Source organism: Fusarium tjaetaba (genome assembly GCF_013396195.1).
Source record: "Fusarium tjaetaba strain NRRL 66243 chromosome Unknown NRRL66243_c0000124, whole genome shotgun sequence".
In the NCBI taxonomy this organism is placed as follows: Eukaryota; Fungi; Ascomycota; class Sordariomycetes; order Hypocreales; family Nectriaceae; genus Fusarium; species Fusarium tjaetaba.
Window position 1 is genome coordinate 37,897 of NW_023501320.1, and position 19,942 is coordinate 57,838.

A 19,942-nucleotide genomic window follows, 5' to 3' on the forward strand; every position below is an offset into this window, starting at 1 on the left:
ATGCGTCGTCGCGAATAATGACTCAATGATGAAGAAAGCAACGAAAGGCTTTATGCGTGGAACACGCCAAACAAGAGGTGGATTGAAAACAAAACACGTGGTGCAATGTCGAGCTGCATTAATCTTCTGATGAAATACCCCCTTTTTCCATATCCCCCGTTCTGTTTACGTCTTCAACCGGAGTTGATCGGCTTGGTGTTTTTGGTTGGCTAGGAAAAGAGCATGAGGAGGACGAGTTGAAACGAAATGAGAAACGCTCAGCGCTTGGAACATACATTCTTACGATCGGTATTCGGTTTTCGTATACCTTATTACACCTAAAACTTATTTACTATTCGTCACGTTGCGAGAGCTTAGTCTCCGCCTCGTATACTTGACATTAATAATTGCCCTGGTAGACAATTTTACTCGACATTGCACACAATTCAACCTAAACATTCTACACAATGATGAGGAACAGTGACGCCTATTTGCGAAATCGTCGTAACAAATGTGAGTCGTTGAGAACAGCAAATATACAAGTCTTATATATCCACTCTTCTTGATGCGCCATGCGCGAATGAGCTGCAGCGAACTTGATAGATCCTGGACTGTGGTGCTATTGTTTTGTGTTAGGGGCTGGATGATTTGTTGACGGTCTAGCATAGTTCAATAGTAGCTCATAACCATGTCCTAGGTTGTATTGATTTACGCACATCACATCTGTAGATCTATCTCGACAGACCATCAGTAAGATACTGCAAAACCTTGTGCAATGACATTTGAGGCGGAAGGCCAAGGTCGAATTGGGACTCTAGGTAACGAAGTTGTACATTCTCCTACAAGACTCTCAAGTCCTGCGACGCCGCAATGTCATGCATGGGTTGAGGAGTATTACGTGATAATGCACCACCAAGTTTGGGAATCACCGTCAGCTGTGAGTGATGTCACATGTGGCCGGGAGCGAAATCCCATGACATGTTGCCCACCAAGGAACACATAACACACAAGATCGTAGTCCTGGTACGATGCGAGTACTGCTGTGGAAATCTGGACGGCATCAATGGCGCAAAACGAAAGGGTATGATTTATCTCGACAGCTAAATACGATGCGTGTTATAGGCAGCGTAAAAGGAAACCGCGAAAGGGCTTCTTCCATCTGATCTGACTCCAATATTGTATGGTCTCATATGCGTTTAGATATTCCTGCTCTTGAGTTGTTCTGTCGTAGAGGCTTGTCTATTCGAAGTGGTGATTTGGACGCTTAGTTGCCAACGGCCTCGGGGACCTTGTTGGCATCGTAGCCGCATTTCTCCTTGAGCTCCTCAACCAGCTCAACGTACTTGGCCTGAGCGGCATCGGGGGTGAGCTTCTCCTCCTCGGCAGCCTTCTTCCAGGCGTTGTACTTGGCCTTGCCCTGAAAGCGGTGTTAGTTCGTCGTAGGCAAGGAATACAGGCTTCTCAACTTGCCTTGAGGTCGAACATGCCGGGGGCGGTAGCAGCGGAGAAGTCCTCACCGTTGGCGACCTTGTAGAGTCCTGAGAACGTTAGCTGAGAGGTCGAAGATAGGGATCACGGAGATTCTACCGTAGAGCCTGAGAAGATCGTCGGTGTTGGGCTTAGAGGTAAGCTTCTTGGAGTCCTCGGCGGCCTTCTGGAAAGATTCAGACATGATGGGCGTGGATATGAGAAAGTTGTTGAAGTTATTGGAGGAATCAAGTTTGGAGAAGAGAGTAAATAAGAAAGAGAAGAGCTGTTGGGGTGTTTGTTGAGGAACTTAACTTGGCTTCTCCCGTCGTGCGGGTTATAGCGGGGTCATGGGATTCGATGGAGGGGCTTAGGGGCCAAGGTGCGCTGAGTGACGTCGTGATCTGCGATTGGTTACTTCGGGGACCTTCTCTACCTTCCTTAAGTGAGATGAGAAGGGGATCTGCCGAGGGAAGGAAGGAGCTGGATACAGGTTAATTGGGACTGAATTGTAAAGAGAGGCACGTGGGTCTGTAATTCTTGGAGATAGGTATATCATTTATTACCTTATGGTAGAGGTATAACGAAAGATTACAGACAATGCTTTGTTAGTATTTCCTAAGGTACACATCAAAATCGGATGCAAAGCATGAGCACAAGCAAGCTTCGAGAGCTCCCCACCTCGGAGCCTGAGACTGAACAAGAGCCCAGCATGAGCTGAACAGAATAGATAGATAGCCCACACATATAACACCAGCTGAAGCTACGATAGCCTCAAATCAGATATTGCAGTATCCGGCGAGCCTGAAACATAGGCCGTTCCGGAACATCTTTTCGTTACACAGCCTTGAACTCGTCATAGACGAGCTTAGTATTGCTCCGAGACCAGCGGGAGCGGAACAATCATGCTCGCTCGGCTTTAAACTTTCACTGCTCACATGTCTCTCCGACGTTATCTACACGTTACATGGGCTACTCAATTTTGATAAAGAGTGCCACAAACCTCCAAGAAATAACCATCAAGCTCACTTCACATCAATTGAGCAATCATGACAAAGACCGTCGTCGTATTAGGCGGTAGCCTAGGCGGTATGGCCGTCACCCACCAACTACTCAAGTACACGCGACCTCGTGAGCAAGATCTCAAAGTTATACTGGTCTCGAAGGTACTCACTCAACAGATTCTGTGCTCTTTACGCCATCGATACTGACAAGCTTACAGAGTAGCCATTTTTACTGGAACCTAGCTTCTGTTCGCGCCATTGTCCCTGGCGTTATAAAAGACGATGAGATTTTTGCGCCCATCAAGCCAGGCCTGGACCAGTATCCTGCCGGCAGCGTTGAGTTCATTGTCGGCACTGCTTCTGGCGTTGATCATACGGCTCGTACCGTGACAGTCGATACGGATGCTGGTGCTGACCAGAAGACCGTGCTCAAATATGATCATCTTGTCATTGCTACCGGTGCCGAAACCGTTGATCCCTCACTCCCTTGGAAAGCATCCAGCTCGCACGAAGAGCTCGTGGAAAGCCTTCACAGCACCGCTGAAAAGGTTGAAAAGGCTACGCATATTGTTGTCGCCGGTGCCGGAGCTACAGGCGTTGAACTCGCGGGCGAGATTCAGTATGCTTATCCCTCGACTACCGTTCTACTCATCTCAGCTGAGGACAAAGTCGTCGCAGGCGACCAGATTGCTGGCAGTGTTGAGTCTGAGCTGAAGCGCCTTGGCGTTGAGATCCGTGCTGGTGTACGATCCGAGGACACGACGGAACTACCGGACGGCAAGACGTTGGTGAAGCTATCCAATGGAGAGGACTTGGTGACAGATTTATTCCTCGCGACGATGGGATTGAAGCCAAATTCTGGGCTCCTGCCCAAGGAGTGGCTCACCAAGCAGGGCTACGTCGACGTGGACGATGAGATGCGCGTCAAGAATGCAGAGGGCGTATGGGCAGTTGGAGACGTCGTATCCAAGCCTCGCGCTGCATTCTTGATCACGGAGGCTCAAGCTGCCGGCGTCTTCAAGAACATTGACCTCGTACTCAAAGGCAGGGAACCACAGCCTGTGAGCGGTCCACGAGTAGATGCTTTTCTATGCGCCACAGGTCGAAGTCGCGGAGCTGGACGCCTAGGCAAAATCCCGGTGCCATCGCTTGCTGTATGGGCCGTCAAGGGTCGTACATTAGGTCTCGAACGTACCAAGAAGTACGTCAACGGAAGTATGTGGTGATTGAGAATGTGTGTAGTGCAATGCCTTATATCCTATTCAAGAAAGCGCCATGATATTACAAAGAAAAAGCAACATACCCACACCCATAATCTAATTAGTTCGCCTATGCTCTCTTCTCATCTTCAATCTCCCGCCTGATCTGCTCAAGAACTTGCTCTCGTGTTCTCAAGTGGTTCTCTAGACCCTCAACCTGCTCCCGGACTGTCTGGAGATCTTCCTGTATGCTCTTGAGACTTCCTCCAGCCGCGCTCTTACCAGTTCCCTCTTCCAATTCCCGAAGTTCTCGTCGCTTGTATTCGAGCAATTGATCGAGTTCCTTCTTAACAAGTGCAGGCTTAGAATCGCGTTTGCCACCTTTCCGGCGTTCCGCGATCTCCTCCACCTTCTTTATCTTATCCTCGAGGTCCTGGAGCTTGCGCTTCAGTCGAACCTCTTCCCAGTCCTCCGTCTTTTCCGTCGAGAAATCCGTGCCCGAGCTCTTGAAGCCGCTTCGACCCAGGCGCGTTAGGTATTGATCGCCAAACTTAGCCTTGCGGCCGGTGCTCGTGGTATCGTCGGCCTTGGTGGCCCAACGCGAGTTAGCGCCTGTTCGCTGATTGTCGACTTGATAATCAATCTGGTTGCGCTCAAAGCTCGATCGAAGCGAGGCCGGAACGGTACGGGGAATTCGGAAACCCTCGTGTCGGTAGTTGAGGATATGTAGGAATGCGAGACAAGCATCTTTGTTGATAGTCGATTGCGCCGAGGGGTTGATCAGATTCCAGGCGGATCGGACATCAGTATCGGGAACGTCAAGGGACTCGTAAAGATCACTGAGCGCATGGACTATGATCGTTAGTTTTATTTTCCGAACATCGGGTTGCCATAGACATACAATCCACCTCGCCGCGCATATCTCGGTTTTCCTGGTAGATTTGCTCGTATTTGGCCTTGTCCGCAGGCTTCATGTACCACTCGAATCCGTCTTTGAGCCCCAGGTCTTCCGAGTCGTCCTCAACCTGCTCGAACTGTACTGACTTTCCGGTGATAGCTTGGCCAGCCTGCACGAGATGAGCCTTGGACTCAGGGACAAGCCAGTCGGGCAATGTTGTCGGCACATCCGCGTATTCCTAAAATTCGTAAGTTACAAAGCCAAAGAACCTTTAAGCTACCGTGCCATACTCCGTTGAGAATATCAAAGATAATGCGCATGGCAACGCAAAACTCCTCGAAATCAAGATTTCCATCATTATCCACGTCCGCAAGATCCCACACTCGTTCTAGCTGATCATCTCGGAGGCCACTGTTCTTCAGAACAGGAGCGGCTTGTTCACCTGTAAGGAACTTGCCGCCTCCTGTTCGCGTAGAGAAGATATTCCAGTACGTCTCAATTTCCTGCGCCTCGATCTTGGGAGCCATGATCACGTCTGGGGGGCTATGGGGAGCCGCGTGGAGTTATTGTTCGAAGTCGAGGAAAAAGCAAGCAAAAGGGCGCTCTGATTAAACCGAATTAGGGAAAGATAGAGGCAATCGTTTCGGCGGCGACCGCAGAGGATAATGAATTAGCGGAATGGCAAAGATGAAGGTTCTATGGTCAAGGTTAGAGTGAGCTGGAGGTTGAATGACGAAGCCAGCTCTCCAGCCACGCTTGGACAGGCCTGCATTTCCCCTGATGCATCTGCGGCCCCCGCTTAGCCAATATCCAAATTAGCGCATAATCTTACTGGTAAGAAAGAAAGCTTAGGTTGCTGATCAGTGAGAGAGGATAGAGCATGTAAGTCATTGGCATCACTTATTCAGTTTACTCTTGTTCCAGCAAGACTTGACGATATGCCACTCTTGACAGTGCAATGCTACAAGATGTATCTGAGCCACTCATGAGTTTATGGACAGGATCCATTAGCATCACCACTCTCCAAGCCCAGCCTGTCATAGAAGCTGTAGTTTGCTAAGGTCATGTACTGTCCAAGTTACTGCTGATCGTGAATATGGCAGTTCATCAGGAACTCGCGCCTTATAGCAAGAGGAGGATAATTTGCATGTTTAGTTAGTAGCTAATAGTTGAGTCCTTGAACCATCATCTCGTAGGCATACGCTAAAACAAGAAGAGGTTCACCGAGAGTCACTAGCCAACAGCCACAGTCCAGGCTTTGAGTGGTTGAGCCCCACTGCCAAATAAGGAAGGGACCTGGAGAGAACCCCCATAAACTCAGCTCTCAATGGCTGATTCACAAGGTTGTGGGCCTGCAGTAGCGGGTAGAGGGGTACGGGTGCCACCCCTGATAACTTTTTGGAGGGGCAAATGGCAAGGAAGGCGCGAAACCAATGACCCTTTAAATTAATCCTTTCTTCAGACCGCTTGACCCTGTTCCTTATATATGTATAGCCTCTGTCTGTTTGGAAAGCATCGCGAACTGCTTCTTCTCTATAACCCAGACTCTTCTGCCGTTTGAATCACCATGTCTACAACAACTACCACCACAACCCAGCCTATCACGGCCGAATCTATGCTCCGTCTCTTCCCGGACATCGACACCAGCTCAGAGCCTCTCTCCGGTCATGATGAGGAGCAAATCCGTCTTATGGATGAGGTCTGCATCGTCCTCGATGAGAATGACAAGCCAATCGGTACCGCCAGCAAGAAGATCTGTAAGGGAAACTGCACCCCTATCCAATACCCCCTACTAACTTGGACTACAAGGCCATCTCATGACCAACATCGATAAGGGCCTCCTCCACCGCGCCTTTTCCGTTTTCCTCTTCAACGACAAGAACGAGCTCCTCCTCCAGCAGCGTGCAACCGAAAAGATCACCTTCCCCGATATGTGGACAAACACTTGCTGCTCCCACCCTCTCCACATCCCTACCGAGACTGGCGCTACCCTTGAAGACTCTATCGCCGGTGTCAAGCGAGCTGCTCAGCGAAAGCTTGAGCACGAGTTGGGTATCAAGAAGGAGCAGGTTCCCTTTGAGGATTTCCATTTCCTCACCCGAATCCACTACAAGGCCCCCAGCGACGGCAAGTGGGGTGAGCACGAGAGTATGTACATCCAATATTATTAAATGTTACAGAATCTAATGGCCGGCGCAGTTGACTACATCCTCTTTATCAAGGCCAACGTCGACCTCGACATCAACAAGAACGAGGTCAGAGATACACAATACGTCACTCCTGAGAAGCTCAAGCAACAATTCGACGACCCCAGCCTGGTTTTCACACCTTGGTTCAAGCTCATTTGCAACTCCATGCTCTTTGAGTGGTGGCAGAACCTCGACTCTGGCTTGAATAAGTACATGAACGAGCAGGAGATTCGACGCATGTAACGACATATGGAGAACGAGTCAAGGAGAGAAAATGCCCAAAACGAAAGGAGAAGCAGTGTAAGTGCCAGACCCAGACTTGGCATACGGTGCATTGGGTTTTGCAGTCAGTCAATCAATCAGCTTAGATATCCGTTGTTAGATCTTGCTGCGTTAATGTTTACGAGCAACTGAAGCCACATTCAATTTGAGACCATTTCACTACCAAATTCACCCATCAAGATGGAGGATATCATGACCAACACGGCCAATCGGCGTTTCAAACTTACTCAGCGCGGCCGGGCCGTTGGACATGGTTATCTTCAACCGAACTCCCGTGTACTAGCCAATGACCCAGGATCATGATGCTTCGGTTCTCCGCATCATCCGGCATGACATACCGGTGGTGAGTCTTATCAAATGACACTGTACTGATAAAAGATTAGTGAGTCCTGGCGCCGTCGCAAGCCGTGGCCATCCACCAACACACAACATGCATGATGCTCTTTGGCATCGCCTACTGCGACCATTTCAGATTGGGGTCCTGCGACTGCATCCAACTGGAACATCGGGGCCAATGACGGGCTTCCCTGGTTTCTCAAATCAAGGGTTTTTAATCTCCTCCGCACTCAGCTGCCCGTGGCTTGACCCTTGACTTGGCTATGTCACTGCACCTGACATTATATCCTTGCACGGAACCCGCGACTTCTGTGCTTCAGTTCGACTGTATTCATAGAATTGAGTCCAATCTAGTCTCTAACTGCACAATTGATTGGAGTATCTCTGGACCCGGACTTCACAATCTGCTTTGCCCGTGCAACGACAGCGTCACCCCCACGGTGTCGCAGCTGATCATGTGGTCTATGATCGTCGTCCTGTAAGCAAACACTGTGCTATTATCTCGCCTCGATTCCAGACTCGCTACTCACTGTCTCAGAATGGATCCCGAAGCTAGTCAATACCCCACGATAGTAGCTGTCATGCATCATCTGGCCAATGGAGTCTTGGGTTCCCACCTAGAGGCGCTCCGTATCTATCTATGCTGCCCATCTCGAGGCCCACACTGCGTAACTAGGACTCGCCCTACTTAATACCCCGAACATTTCCTATCTCTCAGCTCCTCTTTGTTCCTCACCTGTCAACTCAGTCACCCATCTCTCTTCCACAGACACTTACTTTGCTGAAGCCCTCCATCTTGACCAGACAACAGCCGCTGGCCACTAACAGGACCCTCAGTCAGGATATCTTGCTAAGCCCTCTCCCAGAGGAGGCTGCTTTGAAGAATAGCCAACTCGGCGTCTTGCTATTGCTGCTACCACGTGCTGCTTGCTGCACTCAATTTCTTTGCACAGTTGACGGTCGTTGACTGTTGTGCTGAAACCTTTAAACACTCCCACTTGACAATACTTCTATCCATTCTCGTGAACTTTCGAAAGGCTTGGACGCTTCGTCGACGAACTTTGTTCGATACATCCCTCTTCTACTAAGCCGTGATCGCGAGCCTGGCCCGCTCAAGTACCACCTTGATGTCGGTTGAAGTTCGAACCAGCCTTAATTGTCTCCGTCATCCCTCGAGGTTTACGTCCGTTTGCAGAACTCAACTATCACGAGTTCATACGGGCGATAATTGTCAAAATATACAATGTGAGTCTGGATGCTTGGGCAACGAACTTATCATGCTTAATACGCGATGGCGCCCCTTTCATTACCAGGAAGGGGCCCTTAGGTACAGCGAATAAATCCAGTACCGGTTAGACTGCCATCATGGAGATCAGCAAGAATAGTAAAAGTGGTATCCATGGCTCTGGGACGTTGGCCAAGTGGCGGCGACGCTCCCTCATACCATCTACCTGGGAAACCTCTGTTCGTTTCGTTAATGTGAACGAGTCTGCGGCAGCTGGTAGTGCGCTGGCCCAGGCCTTTGCAACAGATGCCATGAGTCAGTATGTACTCGACGGTGACGACATGGCAGATTATTCGGATGAACAAAAGTGGAAGCTTCATGTCGACTATATGACCTATATGGTGGCAGCGCACTGCTACAAAGGAATGGTGACAACCATCGGGTCGGACTATGATGCTGTCGCTCTTTGGTACGTGAGCCACGACTATAACCGCAATCTGATTTAACAGTATTTCAGGCTTGCTCCGGGTCAGCAGATGGACGACTGGTGGACTAGCCTTCGCAGTGGTATGTGGAAGCTATACTATCAACTGTCAGCTGAAGGACGGAGACGGTACTACGATGAGATGATCCCTGTTCTGGACCAGACCAAGGAAGAGGTCATGGGCGAAAGGAACCAGGATTGCTATTATCTCGTCTACATCGGTACCAAGCCTAATGCCCAAGGCAGAGGTTATGCCGGAAAACTGATCCGCGATATGGTCGCCAAGGTACTGCAGTTGATGAGCACTTGTCCTGCCTTCCACCACTAGAAAAAGCTAACAGGAGCCAGGCCGATGCTGAACAACGTCCCATGTATCTCGAGTCCAGCACCGAACATAACAACGGCTACTACGCCAAGTTCGGTTTCGAGGTCAAACGTGACGTCGTCTTTGAGGGAGGCTCCGAGCCCATCACGATGTGGATCATGGTTCGCGAGCCTCAGAAGACTCGCCCCGCTTGTAGCTCTGTTATCGTTTCTGCCGTCAGCAGCGCAGTCAAGTTCTAGGGAGACGAGCCTCTGATCCTTCCAAATGTCGACACAGGGTCAGAGGCTGAAGTCGAAGAGGTTGAGGATATCCAGAACCTCATCCATGAGCAACAAGATTGGAATAAATGTGTTGTGATGTGAGCTCTGGGTGCGCGAGAATTTGCGTAAGTTGTACACCGAGTTCGTTGACTCTTTTCATTCTTTTGGGCATTGGTATCTTTTGATGATATGAAGAAGTTATGGTTCTGGCCATTTCGTGTTACCAATACATGTCGACAGTCTCTACCGCAATAGCTGTCTATCTCTTCTGTTTTTGCAGTGCGCCAACTAGCTCGAGTCATTCATTAGAGAGAAATAACACATATAAGATTGTCATTCCTTCATAAGCTGGTCCCTCCTGTAACCGTAAACACCGTGCACCTAGCTTTTGTAGTATTCCGTGTAAATTGCCCTTCTCGCAGCCCATCCCTCATAAACTCAATTCTGATGTTAGTATTCGAGGATTGCCCACGTCTCGTCATCAACTGTGGTGTAGATAAGACCCTGGCCAAGCAATTCGTCAGCAGCGGTGAGAGCGTCCCGCACTGACATGCCAGTAGAGTTGGTGATGACGTTGAGATGGACACCTTCATTGCCACCAGGTGTGTCGTTCATGAAGTTGAACATCTTCTTGGCAAGCCCAGTGCAGCCAGCGAGCTTAGTAGGCGCCTGGCCAGCGTTGCCGCCTCCGTTGTCATTGTAGCCACCACCATCCACGAACATGCTATCTCCGTCTCCATTGGCGCCACCTTGACCACCGAGAGGGCCCTTGGTAAAATAGAGATGAACATATGTGGCCTCGAGCATGTGATAGTTGACCTCGTTGAAATCCGCCACAGGCCTAATAACATGAGCTCCGACGTGTCGCTTGTTGTTGAAGGACTTGAGACGACCCCAGATACGAACGTGAGACTCCAGCTCGAAACCGGGATCAGCATCGTCCTGCTTGTCGACGTCGATCCACTTCTTGACCTCAATCATACCGGTTCCGTCGTCGATGTTGAGGGTGATATTTGTAGGTTGAGGCTGGATCTTGCGAATCTGTCCGACGAACGTGATCTGTGTCACGGGGGAACCGTCGATTTTGAAGTCTGCGCCAGCGTATGCCTCTTCGGCGTCGAGGATCTGCTTGATTGTGACAGGCCGCAAGGATTCATCTTGGTATGACTAGTAGATATGAGAAAGAGTGGTAAATATCGGTTGAAGAGAGTGTGATCTACCTTGCCGCCGGCGCCGCCTTGACTGCCCTGCTGTGAACCACCAGCGAAGAAGCCGCCAGAATCGTCACCCCCTTGGGCGCCATAGCTTGTTTTTGTGAATCCAGAGTAAGCAGCTTTGAAGAAGAGTCAGAATTGCAGAAAACGGGTGTCTTGTAGTGTACTTACACATGATTGTGGTTGTGTGATGTTTGAGTTGGGCTAGGCAGAGCTCACGGTTAGGACGTGAAGATCAAGAGACGCGTTAAAACGCGCCTGAGTTTAATGGGTTCCATGATGCCCCGCCTTGACTGTGTGGGGCATTGGCTTTGCCTTAGTCATCGATGATATAGGATAGCAGGCACGTGCTTGGGAATTATATACCTTAGTACTTACCTTATCCATCAACTGAACGGTAGCAGCATAAGGTACCTATGCTTTGTTCTATGATAGTAGCTTAATACAGAGTAACCCCTTGTTGATTCTCGGTTGCTGTCTCTGTCAGCCCGAGATATCCTTGGACCTCTCCCAATACGGTAGGCGATCATGCATCTGCCGACTCCCTACCAAAGAGCCATGTTCCATCTAGACACGCGGTAATGACTTGGATGGAAATCTATGGTATCGCTTAGAATATGCTACAGCTTTCCGAAGCTTCTCCGCCCGCTTTTCCTGTGTTGGCATCACATCATTTGATATATAAAAATGATCACCATGACTAGCAACGGGTATGGATAGGTTAGTACAAGTAGCTTGAACCTCGGCAGGTACTGTGGAGCTACTGCCAATTGATCCCCGGCTTCGGCGTTGGCCCCGTGTTTCTCCAGGTTTCCTTCCTTCCAAGGTACTTGCCGCAATCACACCCTACATCGTTCGGCCATCGGCCACTGTATCCGTCCGTAGTTGCTTCTGACATCAACAACTTCCTCCTCTTGTTGCTTCCATCACGGAACCAATCTTGATAATCACCTTTTTGCCCTCTTCTTTGGTTCATCGCCTTTTGCATAGCGTTTGCTTCGTGTCGTTCTAAACTTTGTATAATCAATCACCAGTGGCATCATGGCAAAGTCACAGACCGCGAATCTGCCCCTGATACCACTCGCGCGAGGCACCATCCTTCTTCCCGGCCTCGTCCAGCGAATCCCAGTATCTTCGAACCGTCCCGATATTCCTGCTCTGCTCGCCCACGTTTACGAGCAGGCTGCTACAAAGGGCCCTGATACGCGTATCGACAGTATTCCCATCGCCTGCGTCCCAATTTCGTCCCCTCTTATCAGTGGCAATGGCCAGCGACTCATTGGCGATGCTGAAGATATAGACCCCGCTGAGATCGAGAACGTCCTTCCCGGCTCCGCTAAGAAGACTGACCTGTTCACATTTGGTGTTGCCGCCAAGATCATTGGCATTGATGGGAGAGGAACAGGCGAGTTTGCGCTGCGCGTCGAAGGCACAACCCGTGTCCGAATTGACTCCTTCACCCGCGAACGCCCCTATTTTGAAGCCAAGGTGACATATTTCCACGAAGACTGTAGGCTATTCCATGTGACCGCTTGCCCATCACCTGTAGTTGACTGTTGTTCCAGGCAATGCTACCGACAAACAGACGCAAGACCTGTTTGCTCTCCTAAAAACCCGTTCTCGAGAACTCGTCACGATCCTCAGGATTTCCTCCTTGCTTCCTCGAACCCGCGATGGCCCGGTTCTTTCACCAGTCCTTACAAGGCGACTTGAAATGCTAATCATGAGGAAAGAGCTCAACGAGGCTGGTCTCCTCGCCGACTTTATGGCTAATTTGGTTGAGAGCACGCATGAAGAGAAACTCGAGGTCCTTGCTGCTCTGGATGTCAAGGTGCGCCTGACCAAGGTCATTGAGTTACTGGAGCGTCAGGTTGGCGGTATCAAAAACAATTTTAAGATCACGACCTTCACTACTATGCCCGTCCAGATCTTGGATCGATTGAACGAAACCAACCAAAACCGCAAGCCAGGTTCGCTACCACAAATCCCTGGTATGGCATTTGTTCCGCCCAATGGACAGATGCCAGGTGGGCATGACCAAAACGATGACCAGGAGGCCAATGAACTTGATGAATTAAAGCGCAAGCTGTCCAACGCTAAACTTCCCGCTGATGCTGCCAAGACAGTTGATAGGGAGATGAGACGTCTTCAGAAGATGCAACCCATGAACCAAGAATATCAAGTAACACGCAATTGGCTCGAAACGCTGGCCGAAATCCCCTGGACAGTTACCACGGATGACCGCCTCGGCCCTGATACTCTAAACCGGGCGAGGAAGCAACTTGACGATGATCATTACGGACTGGATAATGTCAAGAAGAGGCTCATCGAATATCTAGCTGTCCTCAGGCTTAAGCAATCGATTAATGATGAGGTGGAGGAGAAGATCAAGAAGGCACAAGAGGAATTGGGACAGGCCGCCACATCCAACGAGAAAGAGAAAGGAACAGCCGAGGAAGGCTCAGAGATTGAGGGAAGCGCAAAGCCTGAGATGGCTAAGCTTGACATCCTCAAGTCTCAGCGTATGGTGGACAAGTCTCCTATCATGCTCCTCGCTGGCCCCCCTGGTGTAGGAAAGACCAGCCTCGCACGATCGGTGGCTACAGCTCTTGGCCGCAAGTTTCACCGTATCTCGCTTGGGGGTGTGAGAGACGAGGCCGAGATTCGGGGACATCGAAGGACCTATGTCGCGGCAATGCCAGGTCTCATTGTGCAGGGTCTCAGGAAGGTCGGCGTTGCCAACCCTGTTTTCCTTCTTGATGAGATTGACAAGATCGGGCAAGCCAGCATTCATGGCGATCCCTCAGCTGCCATGTTGGAAGTCCTAGACCCGGAGCAAAACTACAACTTTCAGGATCACTATGTGGGCATGCCGATTGACCTCTCCAAGATTCTTTTCATTGCCACGGCCAACAGCCTGGACACTATCCCCGCCCCTCTGCTTGACCGAATGGAGACTATCTATATCCCTGGCTACACAACACTCGAGAAGCGACACATTGCTATGCAGCACCTGGTCCCCAAGCAGATCAGGGTGAACGGATTGGCCGAGTCTCAGGTTGCATTCAACCAGGAAGTTGTTTCCAAAATCATCGAGTGTTACACTCGAGAGTCTGGGGTTCGCAACCTGGAGCGTGAAATTGGCTCTGTTTGCCGTGCTAAAGCTGTCGAGTATGCCGAAGCCAAAGATGGGGGTCACATAGATGATTACCGTTCCGATCTCAGTGTGGAGGATATTGAGAACATCCTAGGCATTGAGAAGTTTGAAGAAGAGATTGCTGAGAAGACGAGCCGCCCCGGTATTGTGACGGGCTTGGTTGCTTATAGTTCCGGTGGTAACGGAAGCATCCTCTTCATTGAGGTTGCCGATATGCCCGGCAACGGGCGGGTTCAGCTCACAGGCAAACTCGGCGATGTGCTGAAGGAAAGTGTTGAGGTTGCCTTGACCTGGGTCAAAGCACATGCTTTCGAGCTAGGCCTCACTCCAGAGCCCACTACGGATATCATGAAAGAGCGTAGCATCCATGTGCACTGTCCGTCGGGCGCTATTCCCAAGGACGGTCCCAGCAGTGGAATTGGCCAGGCGATCGCACTCATCTCCTTGTTCTCGGGGAAGCCGGTACCACCAACCATGGCAATGACGGTATGTCATTAACTCGCTGTGGACTTGAGATGACTCAGTATGCTAATATCATTGTGTGAAACAGGGCGAGATTTCTCTCCGGGGCAGAGTTACAGCCGTCGGAGGTATCAAGGAGAAACTCATCGGCGCCCTCCGAGCTGGCGTCAAGACTGTGTTACTTCCGGCACAGAACCGCAAGGATGTCAAAGATCTTCCGCAGGAGGTCAAAGATGGACTCGAGATCCTTCACGTCAGGTAAGCTACCCCTTACTTAAAGCAATCTCTTTGTGGCACGCTCGACCCTGCTGCCTATATGCCCCGACGACAGGATTATGGTTTCACTGACACATGTCTTGGATAGCCATATCTGGGAGGCGATTCGTCTTGTCTGGCCAGACTCACATTGGGCAGAGGACACTAACTACCGAGGCATCGAGAGTCGACTCTAATGCTATGGACAAGTTGTGTCGGCTGTGTTATCGCCTGTGAACAATGTCTTGCAGGTATACATCAGCCTTCTCTGCATCTTTGAAACGATCTGTGGCGACTTATTCGACCGCATCGCAAGTCTCCCCCTCGCGGTGGGTGTGGCCTATCTATCCTTACCGAGATGACCCAAACCAGCCCTCTTTGCGACGCATCTACCCGGGTCACCAAACGGCTCGTCGTCTCACAACACCTCCCTCTCCCGTGATTCCACGTTCTCCTTGCTGGCGATTCTAGCCATCGCGGCCTTGCGCACACGCACACTTGCTTCTGTTCGAGACAGCTGGAAAGGCCTGACCGTGGCGCCCGCTGAATCTGCATGCCTTGCCCCATGGCGACGATGCATCATGCAATTTCTTCTCATATAAAGTCAAAGCCTGTACCAGACTGCAACGGTAAACGTAACGTCACAGGAAGCCAAGCGAGTCTGTGGATTTTACCGTGCTACACCAAACCGGACTCGGTCAGGGGGCGTTGAATATGGCACCCGATTTGAGATATGTCTTGTGGCTGATCTGTTGCTATCTTCCGAAAGTCGTTGTGGACGATACTTGCACATGAGACATCAGTGCGCCTTCGGCAGGCGATTCCCGAGCTAGAGTGTCGATTCCAATGAGCAGAACTTTGTCATTTATGATCGGCGAAAGGAGTCTTGAAATCGGCGTTCATTATTGACTCGGTTTACTTCCTCATCTAGCATCTCTCAACTCAGATTCCATACCTACACTTAGTACAGTATGTAGATCAAGATATCTTTAGCGTGTCAAAATCTTCTCAACTTATCCCTCGCTGTCTTGGTTTCACATGTCTTAACACAAGTTGTCTTGTCAAGAATCTCCAACGAATCCAAAGTTTTGTAACGGTACCCAAGATATATTTCGTGAAATAATAGAAATTTCATAATCCCAAGGTCAGTAGGATCTCAGTCCAATTGATGGCCACTAGTCTCAGAGAGACAAGCCGGCAAGTAGCGTGAGGTTCGGCTCCGAATGTGAAGCATTCGCCTAATTAAACTGCATGCAGCCATCGCTCTATAGCTGCCTCATCGCTCATCGTGGCAACTTTGGCACATGGCTGCTTTAGCTGCCCAAGCCCTCGGTGACTGAAGGGAGGGAGAGACATCTACAGAAGCAAGCCTTGACGCCACATTATCGAAATTCCAGCAAGCTGAAGGGACTCTGGTCGTCCAAATTAAGAGGCACAGGGTCAACAGCTTGACACTAGGGAAAAGTGAGCTGAAGCTGGCGCCTCGCCATTGTAAGCCTTGCTCCACTGTTGGCCAGGCAGCCGATCGTGAAAACGAATACCGGCTGAAGCTATCCCCAGATTGTAGTTCCGTGTTTGTTTGACCATGGCTTTCAAGGCCAAGCATCAAGGATTATTTTATTCTCCAGCTTACAGGATTAATCATCTCGACCACAGTGCTGTTCTCGATCTATGATGTACGATGTGTCATGGCCTCGGGGTCCGCGAACAGGAGTGGGCTGAATTGCTTTTTCCACGTCGTTAGAAGATTCGATAGCGGCACGACGCCCCTCCCTTGGGTGGCGACGTAGTTGTTCCAACGAGGCGGTACACGATAGCCAGTTCACCTAGGTTCTCATCAACGATCAGATCATAATCAACAAGCAATCTAAAATGCAGTACCCCCTTTTTTGGTTCCTAAATGTCTTTGATGGACAAGAGCTGAGAAAATATCCTATATCGGAGTAAGAAGCAATAATACGGTCTTCATTTTCATCTCGCAGCACATACCCTCAGATTGATTAAGATGCATGAGTTCCAGCTACAAATCAGGTACCGGCAATACTCTCTGAGACAATAAGCCACCTCAACACTTCAGCACGCGGTAGTGGGCCTGTACGAAAATCAATTCGCGTGGCCACCTTTGCGAGTTCTGAGATCAGCCGAAAGCTCAGTAGATGGAGCCGGTACCGCAAAGCGTTGTACCAGATGCTCCACGTCGAGAGTCTTACAATGGCCTGCTATCAGCCACCGCCTCATTGTTGTCTTGGTTATGTCTGTCACAGTGATAGTCATTGCCGATGTGAGCAGATGAGAAACCATGGAGGCAGTTACCCGCGTGTAATGGGTTGGGACAACCTACAAGCACACGGCCGCGTCCCAGGCCTTCGGGCTCGTGGTCATCAGGTCCCCCGTGTTGTACAATACAAGTCTCGGGAATCCTCCCTCTGTGGTACAGTATGCGTCGCCAGAGATCGATGGCAAGTGGCCCAGCATGTTACAAAACCGTTGGCTGGACGAGGTCAACAACCCCTAGTTTGGCACTATGTGCAGTTGCATTTCTTGAGTGTCGTAAGGCATGTATCCTTTGAAGGGACATGTCCCACGAAATTGCGAATCTGCATCAAGTCATATCGAATTTCCACTCAAAAGAAGGTACCGTTCTCGGAATGGACAGGAGGATTTACGCCTGGTTGCCCACATTAGGGGTGAGTATGAGACGCAGATAAGTTGAGGTCTCGTGAGATGCCCGAGACAGACTGGAGATCCTGTCGAACCTTGAGGAAACTAAGCACCTTGAATGCTGCCATGTCTTATTGCTAGTACGGAGGAGTATCTTGCCATTGCTCAGTGGATATTGGATACCACATCCATGCTGTGATATGCCTTCTCATGGGTCATCCTCTCCACCGCTCACAAGCTATCGATTCTACAGGGTGTCAAGCAACATGGGCTGGCATCTGGCTGGCGCAACATAGCGCTGTCTGTGGGATGTGACGTACGGTATTGGCGACCTGACGGGCTAGCAGAGATGAGATAGTGCCGGCCTAGTCTGAATCTGAAGCTTGATCCCCAGGCTTCATAATAACCCATGACATCGTGTTGTCATATCATGTTCTTCAAGGCCTCAAGCAACAGGCCAGTCGCAGAAACCTACGCAAAACTAGCGCTGCCCCTATCAGAGCACGACGGCACCAGCCGTCGTGGTCAAGGCTGACAACGGGCCGAAACACTCTGTTCAACGAGAGCCCCAGCTTGAGCAAGCCATGTTGAAACTGATAAACATCACATTTTGAGCGTAAGCAAGAACATCGGCGCCGATAAAGATCATTCTGACCCTGTCGGGTATGCTTTCTCCATGCTAATCGTCTCTCAGGAAGCCCGGATCCCTGGTCGCCAGGGTCTGGTGAGATGAATGGCACCCCTGGATGATCGTACAGTAGCTGGCAGCCAGCCTGTTCGAACTTCATCCTCACAATGGAGTCGGCTCGGCTCTGCCCAAAGTGTCAAAGGGCCGTGCCAGGGAGAGGGGCCCCTCAAGCTGCCGGGCACATAATCGAATCTTGGTTGAGTATTTCAAACATTAGTGAGATGAGGTAGACGGATCCAAGAAATGGAAGGCTCATGACACTGATGGTGTTTACAGTCCAGTCGTTAGCTACCATTTTCCGGGAATGGGGCACCAATAGAACGCAGGCGTGTGAGAAAAGCCACAACAACAGCTCTCATTGAGCTGCAGTGTCTTGGATCCATGGGCAAAACAGACTGTGGTCGCGACTCTTGGAGTCGTACGATGGACGACATCAAGTTGGTTATAGCCGCAATAGCGCTCTCACGAGCTGCATGAAAAGTTACTTTTTTTTTGGGTGCCGTATTGAAGGCGTTGGAGATAGACTTTGACGGTTGTCAAGCCCGTGGCTCAGGCCCATAAGTAGCAGGTCGATAGTTTGGCATGCTGCGGCCGGCCCAAGAGGGTAATTCGATGACAAGCGACATCACTTGGTCCTGCAATCGATACTGTAAAAGTCTGCGCTTGGAGTGTGGTCAATGTTGTAACTGCCTTGTCCCGTAACTACTGCACTGTGATTAGGGCCGCTGATGAGGTTGGTTTGCATGCCCATGTGGAGAAGCGGACGGGGTCCCACTGCCATGTGTCCGTCCCCTACCCGAAGTGTCCACGAGCTTCCTTCCCAAGAGGCGCGTAACATTGCAGGGACTGGCCTTGCTTCATCCTGGTAGATACCCTAAAGTCGGGAGAGCCAGCATGAGGACTGTGCCATCGCTGTCAAAAACCCCATGCACGCTGAACGCCACACCGAAGTAGTCCGGACAGGATGTGGTTGGCTGGTTGTGACCTCAAGGATGTCGGAAAATTCTCAGAGTCAAGTTGAAAATGTTGGGGATGAGCAGGCACGGCATTGGAGGCCTTTGGTAGCGCGGCATTGACAACCTGAAATAAGATGGTGGCTAGGTACTCCGTAAAGTCTGGTCTCGTGCTAAATCTCCGCTTTACGGCATTCTGAAATAAAAGACCCTAGTGGTAGCAGCCCGTACGAGCGATGATACTGTCCGATACATGATCTGCAGTGTCATCATCTCAAGCAAGGATCAGGCTGGCGGTACGGAGTAGCTGGTGCTTGTCCATTACTGGCGGTTGCTAATTTCCGCACGTTGCTGAACCTGACCGTTGGCTTGGAGGGTCAACTGATAGGGTGCGGATGTATCTCTATGAAGGGACCAACGAGAGGTCAGGCTCATGGCTCTTTGGTGATTTAGTTCTGGGTTAGGGTTCCTTGCTTCTGGCTGGGTGATGCAAGGCGTGTGCGTTTCCATATTTCCCCGCCTGATCAGGCAAGCGGACGGGTTGATTGATTGATTTATTCTCTGCAAGGTCGTAAGCCGTTTTTCTTTGGCACTGCCGATCCGATCAGACGCTGATCTTATGGTATCACTCAGTCTTAACGTCGGTGAAGGATGTATGTAGATGGCATGATCAATCTTGAGAGACATTCCGATGGTGCTAGAAGAGAGAGAAAAGCTCCGAGTTGGCAATTACAGCATGGAAGGCCTGGACCCCCACCTACCTACCTCGTATTTGATATCCATTGTATTGTATGTATTGGCTCCTCTCGTCCCGTCTGCTCCTTCCCGGACAACCTTGGTAGGTACTAGCTAAAGTGCTCCTGGCTCCTCAGGTGCTATCAGCCGGTACCTACCTTACCCAGGA

General features: G+C 50.4%; 7 protein-coding genes across 7 annotated transcripts; 4 read left to right on the forward strand and 3 right to left on the reverse strand.

Moving 5' to 3' along the window:
* Nucleotides 1-1,243: 1,243 nt before the first annotated feature.
* Nucleotides 1,244-1,651, reverse strand: FTJAE_6395 (acyl-coenzyme A-binding (diazepam binding inhibitor); the record flags this gene model as incomplete). The annotated part of the gene is made up of 2 exons (XM_037353002.1): nt 1,244-1,396; nt 1,526-1,651. 2 exons carry the CDS (start codon nt 1,649-1,651, stop codon nt 1,244-1,246), a joined length of 279 nt encoding a protein of 92 aa, XP_037206506.1.
* An 844-nt stretch (nt 1,652-2,495) lies between these two features.
* FTJAE_6396 (apoptosis-inducing factor 2) lies at nt 2,496-3,676 on the forward strand (the record flags this gene model as incomplete). Its single annotated transcript, XM_037353003.1, has 2 exons — nt 2,496-2,612; nt 2,669-3,676. The coding sequence occupies 2 exons, from the start codon at nt 2,496-2,498 to the stop codon at nt 3,674-3,676; spliced, it is 1,125 nt and encodes a 374-aa protein (XP_037206507.1).
* A 103-nt stretch (nt 3,677-3,779) lies between these two features.
* On the reverse strand, nt 3,780-5,074 carry FTJAE_6397 (actin cytoskeleton-regulatory complex END3; the record flags this gene model as incomplete). Its single annotated transcript, XM_037353004.1, has 3 exons — nt 3,780-4,501; nt 4,551-4,785; nt 4,838-5,074. 3 exons carry the CDS (start codon nt 5,072-5,074, stop codon nt 3,780-3,782), a joined length of 1,194 nt encoding a protein of 397 aa, XP_037206508.1.
* Nucleotides 5,075-6,114: 1,040 nt separating this feature from the next.
* FTJAE_6398 (isopentenyl-diphosphate delta-isomerase) lies at nt 6,115-6,979 on the forward strand (the record flags this gene model as incomplete). Its single annotated transcript, XM_037353005.1, has 3 exons — nt 6,115-6,304; nt 6,357-6,695; nt 6,747-6,979. 3 exons carry the CDS (start codon nt 6,115-6,117, stop codon nt 6,977-6,979), a joined length of 762 nt encoding a protein of 253 aa, XP_037206509.1.
* A 1,740-nt stretch (nt 6,980-8,719) lies between these two features.
* On the forward strand, nt 8,720-9,627 carry FTJAE_6399 (gcn5-related n-acetyltransferase; the record flags this gene model as incomplete). The annotated part of the gene is made up of 3 exons (XM_037353006.1): nt 8,720-9,048; nt 9,097-9,349; nt 9,412-9,627. The coding sequence occupies 3 exons, from the start codon at nt 8,720-8,722 to the stop codon at nt 9,625-9,627; spliced, it is 798 nt and encodes a 265-aa protein (XP_037206510.1).
* A 471-nt stretch (nt 9,628-10,098) lies between these two features.
* On the reverse strand, nt 10,099-11,037 carry FTJAE_6400 (replication factor A2; the record flags this gene model as incomplete). Its single annotated transcript, XM_037353009.1, has 3 exons — nt 10,099-10,815; nt 10,869-10,981; nt 11,034-11,037. 3 exons carry the CDS (start codon nt 11,035-11,037, stop codon nt 10,099-10,101), a joined length of 834 nt encoding a protein of 277 aa, XP_037206511.1.
* An 866-nt stretch (nt 11,038-11,903) lies between these two features.
* Nucleotides 11,904-14,933, forward strand: FTJAE_6401 (lon protease like 2 peroxisomal; the record flags this gene model as incomplete). The annotated part of the gene is made up of 4 exons (XM_037353010.1): nt 11,904-12,372; nt 12,428-14,505; nt 14,570-14,739; nt 14,846-14,933. The coding sequence occupies 4 exons, from the start codon at nt 11,904-11,906 to the stop codon at nt 14,931-14,933; spliced, it is 2,805 nt and encodes a 934-aa protein (XP_037206512.1).
* Between the last annotated feature and the right edge of the window lie 5,009 nt (nt 14,934-19,942).